General features: G+C 37.2%; 2 protein-coding genes across 5 annotated transcripts; one reads left to right on the top strand and one right to left on the bottom strand.

The window, feature by feature from the left end:
- LOC105168887 (increased DNA methylation 2) lies at window positions 8,075-11,666 on the top strand. Of its 4 annotated transcripts, none has more exons than XM_011089077.2 (3): window positions 8,075-8,228; window positions 9,598-10,560; window positions 11,055-11,666. In XM_011089077.2, exons 2-3 carry the CDS (start codon window positions 9,606-9,608, stop codon window positions 11,303-11,305), a joined length of 1,206 nt encoding a protein of 401 aa, XP_011087379.1. In that variant the 5' UTR covers window positions 8,075-8,228; window positions 9,598-9,605; the 3' UTR covers window positions 11,306-11,666. The 4 variants fall into 4 exon arrangements, with proteins under 4 accessions (XP_011087379.1, XP_011087381.1, XP_011087380.1 ...); XM_011089079.2 differs by lacking the exon at window positions 8,075-8,228 and adding an exon at window positions 8,250-8,427; XM_011089078.2 differs by lacking the exon at window positions 8,075-8,228 and adding an exon at window positions 8,250-8,452.
- Window positions 13,079-15,216, bottom strand: LOC105168886 (heavy metal-associated isoprenylated plant protein 32). Its single transcript, XM_011089076.2, has 3 exons — window positions 14,876-15,216; window positions 14,574-14,649; window positions 13,079-14,466 (listed from the first exon to the last, which is right to left on the bottom strand). Exons 1-3 carry the CDS (start codon window positions 14,903-14,905, stop codon window positions 13,268-13,270), a joined length of 1,305 nt encoding a protein of 434 aa, XP_011087378.1. The 5' UTR covers window positions 14,906-15,216; the 3' UTR covers window positions 13,079-13,267.

Here is a 16,781-nt window from a genome sequence, read left to right as displayed (position 1 = left end):
TGTGTGTGCGTGTGCGGTGGGTGTGTGTGTCTTTATTGTGGGTGTGTATGAGTGTGTGTGGGGTGTGTGTGTGTGCACGTGTGTGGTGGGTTTGTGTGTTTATTGTGTGTGTTTGTGTGGGTGTGTGTGTTTATTGTGTGTGTGGGGTGTGTGTGTATGTGGGTGTGTGCATAGCGGGGGTGTGTGTGTGTGTGTGTGTGTGTGGGTGTGTGCGTAGCGGGTGTGTGTGTGTGTGTGTGTGGGGTGTGGGTGTGTGTATGTTTGTGTGTGTGTGCGTGTGCGGTGGGTGTGTGTGTTTATTGTGTGTGTGTGTGGGGTATGTGTGGGGGGGTGTGCGTGTGTGTATGTGTGTATTACGGTAGAACATGTTTTACTTCCATTTTGAACATAGAAGAAGTGAGATGTTGCTTTTAACTTCTGCGCCACCGAATGCCATCTGCATATTGTTCCATTTTCCATTCTCCTTTAATTTTTAAGTCTTCATTTCTATCTATACAACCTTTTTTTCTCGTGCAGGATGTCACCATAGTTTCGCAATATTTTATGCTCATTACGGGTATTGTGTGTCTTTGTGGTCTATTTATGTCCTTTACAACATTTTTGTGTGCTTGCATAGATGTGTATTCTCATTTTTGTTAACCTGATATGAAAGAGTATTTATTGAAATGAAGAGCAATAATAGGAGAGGAGCAAGTGCATTGTTCCTCTTCTTTTTCCCTTTCAATATATCTCATTAGCAAGAGTGTTGTTGGATTAATTTACTTTACTAGAGGAGATAGAATATGTGTGGATGATTGAAATAATCTGATAAATGTCTTGGGTGGTTATGATTTGCTAACCAATTCTTAAATTGATTCGTAGCGACCACTACAAAATGTTGTAGTTTTGAAACCTGAGTTTGGTGTGTTTAGCCATTTTGAATCCCTTCCTGCTATTAGCGGTCTCTGAAAATCATGATCTGGTGTAGCAGGTTTCTATTGAGATCATGATGTCAATAAATATATTTTTATATGTTCTAATCAGCTATTGCATTTATTTTTCAATTTTATCGACCACAAACTTGAGAAGTTTTGTTGAATGATGCCCTCTCCTAATTCCGACTTTTCCATTTCCTTATCTATACGTCGTTTTTTGTGTGTGTGTACGTGTGTGTGGGTGCGTGTGTGTGTTTGTGTGTGGGCGTGTGCGGTGGGTGTGTGTGTGTTTATTATATGTGTGTAGTGAATGTATATGTGGGGGTGTGTGTGTGTGTGTTTGTGTGTGTACGTGTGCGGTGGCTGTGTGTGTTTATTGTGTGTGTGCGTGTGCGGGGGGTATGTGTGTGTTTATTATGGGTGTGTATGACTGTGTGTGTGTGTGTGCGTGTGTGGTGGGTTTGTGTGTTTATTGTGTGTGTGTGTGTATATGTGTGTGTGTGGGTGTGTGTGTTTATTGTGTGTGTGGGGTGTGTGTGTGTGTGTGTGGGTGTGGGTGTGGGTGTGTGCATAGCGGGTGTGTGTGTTTGTTGTGTGTGTGTAGCGAATGTGTGTGTGTATATGAGTGTGTGTGTGTGCGGTTGGTCTGTGTGTTTATTGTGTGTGTGGTGTGTGTGTGTGTGTGGGTGTGTGCATAGCGGGTGTGTGTGTGTGTGTGTGTGTTGGTGTGTGTGTTTGTTTTGTGTGGGGGGGTGTGTGGGGGGGTGTGCGTGTGTGCGGTGGGTCTGTGTGTTTATTGTGTGTGTGTATATATGAGTGTGTGTGCGGTGTGTGTGTGTGTTTATTGTGTGTGTGTGGGGGAGGGGGGGGGGGGGGGGGGGTGGGGATGGGGCGCTCCCTGTTCTCTCTCAGCAGCAGCTCCGGCATTTCTCTCTCAATACATATATTACACTTCTTCTTTCTTTCTTAGGGTTGTCTTTTGTTCATTTCCGTTTTCTCTCCTTTCTTCACTGGGTTTTGTTTTGTTTGCCAATCTTTTACTAGTCCTTTCTATCTTCTAGTTTTATCTTTTTAAGTTTTGGCAAATTTTTAAGATTATCACCATTGATTTAGGGTTAAAATTTTTGTACTTGCTTATTGAAATTATTGCTAAACTATGTGAGGTTATTGCTGAAATTGCTCATCTCGCCACAAATAATCTTAATTTGCTGATGTAAATTTTCAGATTGGTTAAATAATGCTAAAATTGCTAAACTATTGCCCAATTTATTGAAATAAGTACTGAATTTAATTAAATGATAGTTGGATAAATTTGTGTATTAGTTTTGTGGACGGCTACTAATATTTAAATGTACCGTCTATTTAACAACTGTACACCTTCTTTCAATAAGGTGCGCTCTGTGCCCTGTATGTGTGTGTGGGGGGGGTGTGTGTGGGTGTGTGTATTTATTGTGTGTGTGGGGTGTGTGTGGGTGTATGCGTGTGCGGGTGTGTGGGGGGTGTGCGTGTGCGTGTGTGTGTGTGTGTGTGTGTATATGAGTGTGTGTGTGTTTATTGTGTGTGTGTATATGTGTGTGTGTGGGGTGTATGTGGGAGGTGTGCGTATGTGTATGTGTGTGTTACGGTAGAACATGTTATACTTCAATTTTGAAAATAGAAGAAGTGAGATGTTGCTTTTATCTTCTGCGCCACCGAATGTCATCTGCATCTTGTCCCATTTTCCGTTCTCCTTTAATTTTTAAGTCTTCATTTCTATCTACACAATCTTTTTTGTCGTGCAAGATGTCACCATAGTTTCGCAAGATTTTGTGCTCATTACGGGTATTGTTTGTCTTTGTGGTCTATTTATGTCCTTTACAATATTTTTGTGTGTTTGCATAGATGTGTATTCTCATTTTTGTTAACCTGATATGAAAGAGTATTTATTGAAATGAAGAGCAATAATAAGAGAGGAGCGAGTGCATTGTTCCCACTTCTTTTTCCCTTTCAATATATCTCATTAGCAAGAGTGATCTTGGATTAATTTACTTTACTAGAGCAGATAGAATATGTGTGGATAATTGATATAATCTGATAAATGTCTTGGGTGGTTATGATTGGCTAACCAATTCTTAAATTGATTGCTAGCGGCCACTACAAAATGTTGTAGTTTTGAAACCTGAGTTTGGTGTGTTTAGCCATTTTGATTTCCTTCCTGCTAGGTCTCTGAAAATCATGATATGGTGTAGCAGGTTTCTATTGAGATCATGATGTCAAGAAATATATTTTTATATGTTCTAATCAGCTACTGCATTTCCTTTTCAATTTTATCGACCACAAACTTGAAAAGTTTTGTTGAATGATGCCCCCTCCTTATTCCGATTTTTCCATTTCTTTATCTATACATCGTTTTTTGTGTGTGTGTGTACGTGTGTGTGGGTGTGTGTGTGGGGGGGGGGGGGGGTTTGTGTCTGTGTACGTGTGCGGTGTGTGTGTGTTTATTGTGTGTGTGTGTGTATGAGTGTGTGTGGGTGTGTGTGTGTGTATGAGTGTGTGTGGGTGTGTTTATTGTGTGTGTGTGTGGGGTGTGTGTGTGTGTGGGTGTGTGCGTGTGCGGTGGGTCTGTGTGTTTATTGTGTGTGTGTGTGTATATGAGTGTGTGTGTGGTGTGTGTGTGTGTTTATTGTGTGTATGTAGGGAATGTGTGTGTGTGCGGGTGGGGGGTGTGTGTGTTTGTGTGTGTGCGGTGGGTGTGTGTTTATTGTGTGTGTGGGGTGTGTGCGTGTGCGGGTGTGTGTGTGTGTGTGTGGGGTGTGCGCGTGCGGGTGAGTGTGTGTTTGTATGTGTGTATATGAGTGTGTGTGTGGGGTGTGTGTGTTTATTGTGTGTGAGTGTGTATATGAGTGTGTGTGGGGGGGGGGGGTGCGTGTGTGTATGTGTGTGTCACTGTATAACATGTTTTACTTCCATTTTGAACACAGAAGAAGTGAGATGTTGCTTTTATCTTCTGCGTCACCGAATGTCATCTGCATCTTGTTACATTTGTCATTCTCCTTTAATTTTTAAGTATTCATTTCTATCTACACAACCTTTTTTCTCGTGCAGGATGTCAACATAGTTTCGCAATATTTATGGTCATTACGGGTATTGTGTGTCTTTGTGGTCTATTTATGTCCTTTACAATATTTTTGTGTGCTTGCATAGATGTGTATTCTCATTTTTGTTAACCTGATATGAAAGAGTATTTTTATTGAAATGAAGAGCAATAACAGGACATGAGAGAGTGCATTGTTCCTCTTCTTTTTCCCTTTCAATATATCTTGTTAGCAAGAGTGGTCTTGGATTGATTTACTTTACTAGAGGAGATATAGTGTGAGAATATGTGTGGATGATTGATAAAATCTGATAAATGTCTTGGGTGGTTATGATCTGCTAACCAATTCTTAAATTGATTGTCAGCTACCACTACAAAATGTTGTAGTTTTGAACCCTGAGTTTTGTGTGTTTAGTTATTTTGATTCCCTTCCTACTATTAGCAGTCTCTATAATTTTCACCATTGAATCATATAGTAGTTTCTGTAGCATCAACTTGATTTTTGGGTACCTGCATGGAAGAGGAAGAATGGACCTTTTGCTCAGGAACAATTAATTAGTTATATATGCTGTAGCTGATGCTTGACTCATGCTTGTGCTTACATGTGGCTTATTGTTTATCAGGTAAAGAACTAATCATTCACCTACCCAATTTTCTGTTATTTTTTTGCCTTCAAATACTTATGGGCAATTTCATACATATTTGAGTGGTAACAGTTTCCTAGTAATGCGGTTTTGGTATTGCAGAAATCTAGATATTAGGCTTATAAGTTTGTTGAATCTATGGTGTTAATTGGTAAATGGCACAGTTGTTCCTGTGGCTCTTCTTTAGAAAGATAATTCCTTTACTGTAAGAAGACACTAGATTTAACTTTTTGGAAGAGAGATAAGTTTAATGAAATAATCAAAATCCATTATAAGTTTTTATACTAACTTTGTTAAAGGTTGAGGCGTCTTGTGTGATTTATATTTCTTGTCGCTTACGCTTTTGTTGAAATGCATTAGGAAATACAAAGTTAACCCAGTGCTAATTGCTTTTGTAAACTATTCCATGTATTCATAGTATTTTGGATTTTGGTTTACTTTCTAATGTCATATCACTTTTGAGCAGTATGGGTAGTTGGATTACCTTGAAGGTCCTTTTCTGAATTAGGTAAATTTCAGGTATAAACTGCAGGAATTGAAGCGTAGGCGAAGAAAAAGGAAGAGTAGGAAGGAGAAGAGGAGGAGGAGGAGGAGTCACCATCATTCAGATGATGATTCTTTTGATGATTCTGCTGATCTGCGGCAGGAAGGCGTATTCAGACTCTGATTCCGACGCCAGTACTTTGGATGATTCGCGAGTGGTAGGGGCAAGAAGCTGTCTGAGAAGAAAAGTAGGGAACATCTCCATGAAGAGGACTAGCTTCTACAGTGGGTGATATGTCTTGTGCTTTTAAGGTTCCTCTAAACTGCAACTAAGTTTGTCCTATTCAATCTTTAATCTGGTGGTTGATGAGTTTTTTGATGAAAACCACTTTAATTTAGTGGACAATGCATTAGTATGGTGCATTTGTTGTTATTTACTTGAGCTCGAACCCACTTAGCTACCGGAAAAACAACACAACACAGTTCACCATCATAACAACATAGCATGGTTAATCAAAATATCAACACAAGCACGACCAGAACAGCATAAAATGGTGATTGTCGTCTTACCTCATCATAGCATAACCACTCTGACAGCACAACAGAGGCGATACCAAGGTAAAAACCTTTTCTCTTGAACAATTATGAGCTTGAATTAGCAAACGCTCAAAGTTTCTATTGTTGCAGTCTAATGCAAGTAATCCGCTATTAGAGAGAGGGGAGTGTATCCTTTTTTGAGCCCAATAGCAAAGTCCAACCCATTTAGGACAAGAAGTTAGGCTCAATTAGTCCAACACCAGTAGCTCAAGAGGCTATAAGCACTACCTTCGATCAACCTGTTGTCGCGACAACAACCAATCCAAGCCCAATTCCAACCCGTTGATGGTCCATCCAACTCAACGGATACATTAGTCACATTATGCACATCACATCGAAACACGCCAACATGATTTGATGTTCCAGCTATAGCTTGCTAATGAAGATGACATGTAAGCACTTTCTTGATTTTTGCTTACTTTCTTGTTGATTTGATCGGTCTCATTCCTACTAACGTGAGACCTATATAATATGGCAACCAACTAGATAAAGCCCATCACAATGAAAAAACATCCCAATGAATTCAGGGATATCTTAACCACCTTCAAACATCTTTCCATTTTTTTCATTTTATTCCTATAAGTAGAGATTTTGGTATGCCAAATGAGGTAACAAGTTTTCAGCTAACTTTCCATTCATTTTTCATTTACTCTCAACTTTTACACACGATTTTCAGCACTCCCATTCATAGCTTTTGTTATCTTTATCACTTTCTACACTATTTCTACATATTTCGATATCAAACTTCCTAGATCTTGCATTTTTAGTCAGTGTTTCAATATTATTTCTTTCTAAAATACTTTTTTTTTTCGATAAAGGTAAATTTCATTAAGTAAAAGAAGTATAATAGTACAATACATCTTGCTTAATCTAAGCGGTTTCCTCGAAAGGCCAAGAAATCCGTCATAAGCGATAAAGCGTACAAGTGCTAACAGCAGTAGGTAATTCTATACTAAGAATCCTTTGCTGTACATCTCGAACCATTAGCATACCCACAGTGCGTGTATCTCTCCAAAATACTTTACGGACTTTGATATAAGAGTGATAATCATATTTTGCAAGTTAGTCCTTCAATGATCTTAAAATACTCAAAAGATCATTCAACTTGTATGGTACTGCTGGACCTTGGTACACATCACCATGCATTAATCTTATTAACTCATAAATTAATTCAAATATTAAATTAATCAATGCCAGGAGATGTGTTTATCTAATTAAGTGAGTAAACCCTTAAGTTCATCCAATTAATAGTCATAAACTTGCAACTCTTGTGACTTAATGACAACTCAAATATCAATTTAATACATCAATATTTTTAAATTAACAAATATATTTAAAATAATAATAATAAAAAAGAACGCTACTATAAATGGTAGACTACATATCTATATCAGTGGGACTCGAAATTATAACCTCTTAATTGTAAAGCCTTCACCTCACAATTCAAGCTAAGAGTCATCGACAACTAAAATACAAGTTATGTAATACATTTTGTTGATAATATCTAATGTAATACGTTGATAAAATCTGTAAACTAATTAAATTGATTTTATGGAATGAAAAAATGATCAAAATATTTTTGTAGATATAAATGTAGAATAATTAAATTATATTATAAATATTTTATTATTAAGACAGAGCATTTTTTTCTTGTCATTCCTAATTAAGGTCTGTTATTTTTATTAAATTTCAAATTTAATTAATTATTTTAACCTTTTCATTTATAATGGTCTTGTATAACTATTTATTGGTAGTTATTTTTTTTTCCTCATCCATTTTTTTATTTCTCCGACATTATGTAATATCAATAATTATTTACAATTCTAAATATTTATATTAACTTATAAGCTTATATATGTAGGTATCTTTTACTCCACAAAAATTAAATAATACAATTTCTGTAAATATTTTACTTTAAAATGATTTTAAAAATTATACAGATACATAGAACGTGCTACACTTATTAATAACGTATTAATAATTGAAATCTTGATATACATGATATAATTCAGGGGTAATTGCTATTTTCTGTCCCATAATTTAGATTATGTACACTTTTATTCCTATTTATTTAGCACTTTCAATTTTTTTATAAACTTTTATTAGGAAATTGACGGAAAAAATAAAGTAAAAGTTGCAAATTTCTTCCATTCTAAAAAAACAATAGCAGTCAATTTTTTTAATAAAAGTTAGAGTCAGGATAAAAAATAATTTTTTTTATAAGTTATAAAATTATTTTTGAGAATTTTATAAATAATAAAAATTAAAAGTATATTAAATTTAAATTATGAAACGAAAAATACATTAATTTTGTATTATTTAAATTCATCTCACATGAGAGAATTGGTGAGGCAGTAAAGTGGCTCTCGTGGCACTGCATGATGGAATTGCTTCTCTACTTTCAACACTCGTCAACTCTCTCTCTCACTCTCTCTCTCTAATCTCTACAGCTCTCTTACTGGAAATCTGATACTCGTCTTCACTTGGGTGCTCTTCCTGAAATCTGTCTCATATCTGGTGATTTTGCTCTTTCCTTTTTCTAGATGCTGTTTCCTTTCTGGGTTTAGCTCTCTGAGTCAAGCTGCGTCTTTTTAACTCATAATTTCATGAATTTACGGTGGTGTCGTTGAATAATAATCACGCGGTTGGAGATTGATGTTGTGGTGTGTGTGCACGAGGCTCGAGAAAGTTGCATTGCGGTTGATTTTGATCATTAGTATGTGAGCAGTGAGATCGCGATGGTAGCTTCCGTGATTGCAATGCATGTACATTGAGATTCATGAAATTCTTATTTGTTTATATTTACTAGCTGGGCTGCAATTACATGAAAAATTTGTTATGCAGTAGCTGTGGAAACATCATATGGTAAGAAAGCAGCAGTAGCGTGATATAGATCATTTGGTGTTTTACCGGGCTACAGATCATTTGATGTTTTCTTTTTGTTCCATTTAAGAATTTTCCCTTCGAGTGAGATGACCCTAAACTAAAATTAAGCAAACTTTGTCCAGTCTCGGTTGCCGTTTTCACTCTTCGTTAAGCTGAAAATTGGAAGCATTGGGAAGGTGTTTTTAATTTGGAATATTTTTCTTGTGAAATCACTTCGCAAGCATCCCAACCTTACTTTCCATCTCAATTTTTTCTCAACCTTCTCCGGAAATTAGCACTTTTCTGAGATCGAAAGATTGTTCCAATAGTATCTTAGAACTTAAAAATGTCACGAATGATTATTCTAGTATGATAGACTAAAGACACTATTCTCTCAAATTTTCTCCACTATTGATGATTGAATATCGAATGTGAATTAATTTTCTCTAACAATTTCCCAAGCAGATGGTTTGCGAACCAAACGAAATGCTGTAGTCTTTGAGCAAGTTGGGGTTTTAGTCATTGATGTCCAAACTCTTGATTTACATCATAGAGTGTCTTAAGTGTTCTTTGTTTTTCTGGGGAAAGAAAGCAAGATCTGATGTGGAAGGCATTCAACAGGCAGAGCTTGCATAACTTCGTCCTGCCAAAACATTATGAAGCTTGCATGATACATGTGACAGATCTTGTCTTTCATCTTACTTGCTGGTTAATGACTTATTTTCCCCCTTAGAATCTTTTATCTGAGTTTTGCTAGTCAGAATGCTAATCAAAGTCAATGAGAACATTTCCAATAAGGGTTATTAGACATTAGGGGCATGTGCCGGTCCTTCCTCGTAAGTCTAACTCATCATCTTGACTGACATGTCTATGATTACTGATAATTTGCTATAAATTTTCGCGTGGCATTTATTGCATGAAATCTTTCTGCCTGTATGTAGTAGGCCTGAGAATCTTGGTAAGGGATAAAAGACTGCATGATTTCTATTGGTAGTGAATACTAAATAACCTACATGTGCAGGTTGAGAAATGGAAAGTATGTCCTGTGCACTGTTGACAGACGATCAGTATTTTCTTCTCTACCTTATCATGGGAGTCTATTTTGGTCCTAATCTGAAGGAAGGAAGACCCCTTAAGTCTGCTTTGCAGAGAAATGCTGAAGGCTGCACTGAGTACCAAGCCAATGACTTGGCTGGCTCACACATAAAAACAGTGGTAATGGAAAGTGTGTATTACTATATATTGAGGAAGGCAGAACCATCTGTTGTTGTGAAGCAACATTTGTTGCTCCAGTATATTCATGGAAGTCTTCCAATTTCAGTTCAATGTTCTAGAATATGCCTGCAGTTTGATGATCTTTTTCCTTCCAAGTTGCATCCACGCTCTCAATTTAAAAATCAGCAAGAAACTATTGATGACATTGTCTTCATTAATAACCCAGAAATTGATTACATTAAGCCAGGAGATATTGAAAGGTTTAAGAGGCTCACTGGGTTGGAAGATTTTCGTCTTGATAGGGAGAGTGCAATGCAGCACATATTTGTGGATAGCAGAGTGTTACATAATGTTAAAGTGCAAGAGACAACATCGAAGCTTCATGATACAATTCAGCATGTCAATGTTCAACGTGTCAATTATGTTCCTTGCAGTGAGACATGTCCTGATGGTAATGAGCCATCTAATTGCACAATGCCTTTTAGTTGTTCTCCACTTAATGCTAGTCCATTATCATATGATTCCCCAGTACTGGCACAAATGACTGGTAGTTACGGCGAGGATCTCGATCAGGGAATAATTTTCCTTCCCTCTTGCCCTTCTAAGGAAGAGTGGGCTAACCTTGTTGCTACTGTTAAATGTGGATTTGCACTGACTGGAAGTGCTGCAAGAGGCCATGTGGGACCAGTTTTAGGACTTATGGATGTTGGAGAGTCCGAGGATTCCTATCTTTTCCGTGTGTCCCTTCCTGGAGTGAGAAGGGATGAGAGTAAGTTTATAGTTTCTTCAGAAAATTAAACTCACCAAGTTACATGCCCGGTTGTTTGGTTGTTTGACTTCATTTGTTGGTTCATCAAAATTAATTTCTTGATTCTGTTACTATATTATTATTCCTCAGGGGGTTTCTCTTGTTAATTGTTGATTCTTGTTACTCTGCCCTGTCCCGACTGCATTCATGCATATCCTTAAACTTATGACTGATGTATTAGTTTATGTCCCCATGGTTAAGAGTATCAAGACCATTAACCTGTCTAATTTTCCTTGAACACAAAATGAGTTTGCCTGTTTTTAATCTAGAAAAATATTTTGTGGATCTATTTGTTTTCACCTTTGTGTTGCTATTTTAATTTTGTCCTTTCTTCCTGTAGCTAGAATATCTTTCTGCCTTTCATTCTCTTACTTGAAGATACATATCGATTGTAATTACTTTAGATTTTAGCTCAGCAAGACTCAATAACACTGGGTTTGCGCAATATATTACAGGAGATTTTAGCTGTGAGGTTGAGAGTGATGGCACTGTGATTATTAAAGGAGTGACAGTGACTGGTGAAATCACAGTTGAGAAATACTCCCAGGCATTCATAATGCAATCGCAGAATCTGTGTCCGCCAGGTCCCTTCTCGATCTCCTTTAAGCTACCTGGTCCAGTTGATCCTCAGGAGTTTCATGGAACCTTCGCCACTGATGGGATTCTTGAGGGAATAGCACTGAAAGCAAGAAGATATAGAAGTTAGACATGGAAAAACTAATGCTGTATCACATTCGCTGGTGTTTGATCAATCCTATCTGACTCAACATACTACGTCGAGGTAACTTAGAGCTGTTCTATTACCATTTTGTGGCATGCTTTTGGTTGTCATCTGATGCATATGCTGTCAAACATGGCTCATAATTTTGTAGTCTTGCGCCAACCTAATATGGACCACCCATGATGTACCTTATATTATGATCTAAAAATGTGGCACTACAGACTGCCATGTATCCTTGAACCATGTTTAGCTCTTTTTTCTTTTCTTTTCTTTTTTTCACTCATGCACCCAATACACACGCATACACTCAAAATTCGTTCTCAAGACGTCTTATAGAAAATTCTTCTCCCCGAATCATTGGGTTTGCCCAGGGCAATGTCTAGCTCATTGTTGATTGTATCACTTTGATTTTGCAGGGTCCTATCATTGCACCTTGTCCTAAGCAATTCAAAACTAATGTTTTTAAAAAAATTGGAGGGAAAAAGTTTCACAAAATTGTTTTATGCTGGTAGTATTCAGCAATAGTTAATGTGGAAACAGCACTGAGAGTTTGTTCCAAAAACAAAAATAAGCTCCTAAGATTTTTAAAGTTATGTTCACCTTTCCAAATAACATTGCCACCAATAATAGGCCTTGCTTAAGTATTTGAGTTTCTAAATATAGCTATCCGTCTATTTTCACATTAAATGAACTGAATAATTTGCATTCTACTATTTCAAAAAGAAAATTAGTAAAGTAGACCTTATGGCTTTTAATGTTTCTTTTGGTCTTTATCAAATTAGAACTGCACTTGCAATCTCCATCTCCACAGTTAAGTCTAGGGTAGGTATAAGGGCAAATAAGTGCACGTCATGTTTTTCTGATAGAAAAATAGATCGAAAAATGATTATATATGTCAAAATATAAATTTATAAAGTTGAGATAATAAATTAATAAAAAGAATAAATAAACTAATAATAATATATAAAAATGAGCATAATTTGAGGGACTTCTGGGAGTTATTTAATTTTTTATTATTTAATTTTTTATTAGTAAAAAAAAAATTATATCTGAAAGCAACAGACCACGCTCCCGCTGTACTTGTCAAAATAGGACAAAATACCCACTCGATCCTGGCAGTGTGACACACGCGCCCTTCATGAGATTTTTTTTTTCACTTTTTGGCTATAAAGTTAAGTTTACACCTTAATATATGAATCATTCAATTTTATTTGCTGTAGATCTATGATTGGAATTCTGTATGATACAGATAAATGATTTCTAAATTATTTTAATTAATATAATGAGTGGATCTGATTTACATGTTTGAGAAGGGCCCAAATTTAAGAGAAAAATCAATGATCGAGATTTTACATGATTAAAATCAAGCTTTAAAAATTTAATATAGTATATTAACGGAAAATCGCGTTTTATTGGGTTCTATATGTTAGGATTTTTTTTTTAATTTAGTTTCATTTTTATATAATCTTTTCATATTACATTTCACGCGTTAAGAAAAATTCTAAATATTAATGTTCATGTGCATTTTTTCATCTAACAATTAATAAAAATATGCAAGAATACAACAAATATTTTGAGTATTGGACGAAAAATATACGTAAATGGCTAAAATTGGAAAAATTGTCAAACGTACTTAACAAAACAATCACATCATGGCTTGTTCTGATTGCAAATTCTGAAGCCATGATATATGTACGCCGTCATAACTAAATAAGATTTTGTCAGAAGACAATTAGTACCGTCAAAATACGAGTCAAATGATAAGAAAAGTAATTGACTGCATAACAAATATAATATCACTCCGTGTAAGAACTAACTGGGTCTGGCCCAAACTTGAGAAAGAGGTACCTAAAGCAAACTATAACTCTGTGTTGTTGGTGAATCATAGCAAAGGCTTAACAAAATCAACAACCAGAGTATAAAAAAGAAACAGCATACTCCTGAAATTTACATGACACTGCAGCTGCTAGTATTCTCATCACTGAAAATATGAGCATATTGATCAGTCACTGGTGGTGGACCATAACTCATGGTAGGCTGAGGTTGCATGTACATTGAAAGATGGGAGGGATCTTGCCCTTGCCCGTGCCCGTGTTGTCGATTCATCATCATCATCTGCGCCATGTATTGCTGGTTGTAAGGGTTCCGTTGGAAATGGCCAGCGTTCACAGCAGACGCTGCTGGTAGCCCTTGCACTGCCGGAAAATTCCCCATGGGGCCCATTAGACCTGTATTTATACCACCTCCACCGTTATAATCTGCGTTTATCTCATTGAATTTTTGCTGTTTGACGTCCAGTTTTGGACCTCCATCAACATTCTCTCCCAATTTGTTATTCCAGCTCCCATTGGTTTTTCCATTCCCACCAACCATAAAGTCCCCCCTTTTCTTATTCCCGCTCTCATTAGTTTTTCCATCCCCACCAACCATAAAGTCTCCCTTTTTCTTATTCCAGCTCACATTAGTTTTTCCATCCCCACCACCAGTTTTATGGGCGCCATCCTTTGCACCCATCTTACCTTCTCTGGGTTCCAACCCGCCATCTTTCCCTCTATATTTCCCACCCTCATCTTGATTTCCAGCCTTATTGCGACTCTTCCCTACAGTTCTGCCACCGGCTTTTCCCAGCACGCCTTTAAGAAATGCATTAAATGGACCAGCTTTCTTCCCATTCCCACCATTATTAGCACCATCATTGCCCTTCAAATGGACATGTGAAGTTGCTTTATTAGCTAGGGGTCCATGACCACCACGATCAGCAACAGGTGCCACCTTGCTAGGTGGTTGGAGAGCACCAAAACCTTCATCAAACTCATCCTCCTCATCCTCATCAAAGTCGCTGAAATCATCATCTTCCTCCTTAGGAGGCGAGCTGAACTTGACAGATTGTTGGTCTTTACCTAAAAACCTCATATCTTTCTTCAGCTGAGGAGCCTGAAACCCACCCTTCTCAGTTTTGCTATCTTTCCCACCCTTGAAGTTGTGAATCTGGATATCCTTCATTATCGAAATTGGGCCCTTCTGTCCCCCCCAAAGCTCGGCGTGCTTCCCTGCCTTTTCAAGTTTCTTGATAAGGGTGGCTGGATCAACATTTCCAGACACAGTCACTTTCCCTTGCTCCACATCTATACTCACTTTGTAAACCCCTGCTTTTCATCAAATACAGAGAGTGCAACCAACAATAACTCAGCAAAACATACAATAAATCACCCCGAGACCGGCCAAAAAAAAAAAAACACTGCTTACAGCTTACCCTCAATCTTCTGCAGCTTCTTTTTGACCTTATGCTTACACCCATCACAGTGTATATTCACTCTCAGAACACATGTCTGCAATTATAATTCCAACCCAAGAAAAAAACACAAAAATTAACCTAAATTCAACAGAACATAATTTCAACAAAATAACTTCACGACAGTACACGTAACCATAAAAGTATTTCTAATTCACATGTGAAAGCAACTCAGCAACAGATATTATTTCAACTTATACATGAAATTTAAGAATTCAGCTGCTCCAATTCCATGGATTCATGCACAGAACAGAACAAAGTACCTGAATCTTCAACATATCTTGCTTGTTCATTCTGGTTTCAAAAAGCTCGGGAAGAAATGAAAGGAGAACTTGGCCCAAAAGATGAATTTCCAAAGAGAAAACTAATAGCCGACTCTCAACAAGGAGCTAGAAAGAATTGAAAGAAATGCAGCAGCTGTAGAGCTGGTGTGATAATATATATTTAACTAGGGAAAAGCTAAGATAGGAAGGTGGAAGGCGGTTGCCTCATTTTGAAACGCATTCTTATCGTTTCCTGCCTTGTGTTCATACCTCTCTATTTCAGATAAAATATCTAAAATTCATCCGTTTTCATATGTTGGTAATGTTGTCCGTGTGAGTTTATGCTTGTATAAGATGAAATAGTAAGAAAATGATGGAAGTAAAGTAGGGTAGAGAGTAGAGAAGACAGGGGTCAGCATCCCAATAAAGGACAAAAAAGCATGTCGGCTTAATAATATCTGTACTGTTGTTCTGTACAGCAGCGATGTCAGTGAGTGGTGTGATTGGTTGACCACTGACACACATCTAAAATATCTTATTAATAATTATAATACTGTTGCTTTCTTCTTTATCTGTTTCCCATTACACCACCACACATGCTATCTACAACAGATGTGAGGTTGCTTTCCTGTCATTAAATGCAATAACAGCAGCCAGAATGGAAGCTGGGCTGCCTCCATCCATGGCTATGGGATAATGTGCCCTCTTATTCCACCACCTTCATTCCACACTTTCGTTTGATTTGGATTTGGCATCATTCATTACAAAACTATGATCCATATGAAATCATAGCTCTAATTCTCATAATTTAATAAATGTTCATGTAAGTGCTACAATCACACTTTGGTTCAATTTTTTTTTTTTTTGTTATTTGGTAAAGTATTCATTAATATAAAAAAGTAATGTTTCGGGATTGTTGAACCATTGTCGTAAAATACATATGATAGTAGAAAAAGGGGGTGGGACTGGGCCGTCCCAGTTTGTATTATGGGCTCATTTGGAGATATCATGAGCAAATGAATTACAAAGTCTAGGAATATGTCTAAAATCCCAATTAAGCTTGCAGTGCTATAGGGCAATGTTGGAATTGGCTTTAAGCCAGTTCATTGGCGGAGGTTGCCATTCCAATTGGCTTGTGTTTGACCTTCCTCAAGATCCTAGCTTCTGAGTTTGTTGTTGTGTTCTTGAGCACGCTTTGTGTTGTTCTGGCTCTTGTGGGTCACTATCATGAATGAGGGCGTTTCAGGATTTCCAGCGTGATGGCTCAGGCAACGAGAATTCAGCTTGGATGTTGTTGTCTGGGAAGAAGCTGGAATTTTTGCTTCAGATTTCAAAGAATCACTCTCAAAGAGACAAGTGGGATATGGGAGAGTGGAGTCTCATTTGCCACTTAGATAGCACAAATCTTATCCAAGAACTAACAACAAAGATAAATGTGACGTTAGGGGTGGCAATTAGACCCGTACCCATCAAGATCCATCCCTGATGGGACGGGTCCGAGTCCAAAAAATATTAGTCGAGACGGGTAATGGGTTCTAAAAATTAGGACCCTCGATGTCCCGGGCGGGTACCGGGTGTTTTGTTTATCTCATTAGTTGGTGTTTTGTTTTGATTGGAGAGAGAATCATTTCTTGGTAGATATTGACAAACATGACAGCACAAAAAGTTAATTTCAAAAGGTTTTCTTATAATTGAATTTTTGTTGTGTCTGATCTTTTATTCTTGGTTCATCAAAGAATCTTAAAATATGCAACAGACAACACCAAATTTTGCCTGATACTGAAAAGGGAACCTTCCACTGTCAAGATTTATTGTTGGAATAATTGTTCTAAGCACTCCTATTGGCTAAATTCTTACCCCTACTTTGCACACACATAAAGTGTATTCTGTCTGTTAGTTTATATGA

The sequence above is a fragment of the Sesamum indicum genome, linkage group LG8 (genome assembly GCF_000512975.1).
Source record: "Sesamum indicum cultivar Zhongzhi No. 13 linkage group LG8, S_indicum_v1.0, whole genome shotgun sequence".
Classification (NCBI taxonomy): domain Eukaryota; kingdom Viridiplantae; phylum Streptophyta; class Magnoliopsida; order Lamiales; family Pedaliaceae; genus Sesamum; species Sesamum indicum.
This window is presented reverse-complemented; position numbering and strand designations above follow the sequence as displayed.

What these genes read in the sequence shown, in the direction of transcription:
- LOC105168887 (XM_011089077.2), top strand. Translation starts at nt 9,606, where the DNA reads ATGGAAAGTATGTCCTGTGCACTGTTGACAGACGATCAGTATTTTCTT. An exon ending in TGGAGTGAGAAGGGATGAGA is followed by an intron (nt 10,561 to 11,054) that starts GTAAGTTTATAG and finishes AATATATTACAG; the next exon opens with GAGATTTTAGCTGTGAGGTT.
- LOC105168886 (XM_011089076.2), bottom strand. Translation starts at nt 14,905, where the DNA reads ATGAACAAGCAAGATATGTTGAAGATTCAG. An exon ending in AAGATATGTTGAAGATTCAG is followed by an intron (nt 14,650 to 14,875) that starts GTACTTTGTTCT and finishes TTATAATTGCAG; the next exon opens with ACATGTGTTCTGAGAGTGAA. An exon ending in GAAGCTGCAGAAGATTGAGG is followed by an intron (nt 14,467 to 14,573) that starts GTAAGCTGTAAG and finishes GATGAAAAGCAG; the next exon opens with GGGTTTACAAAGTGAGTATA.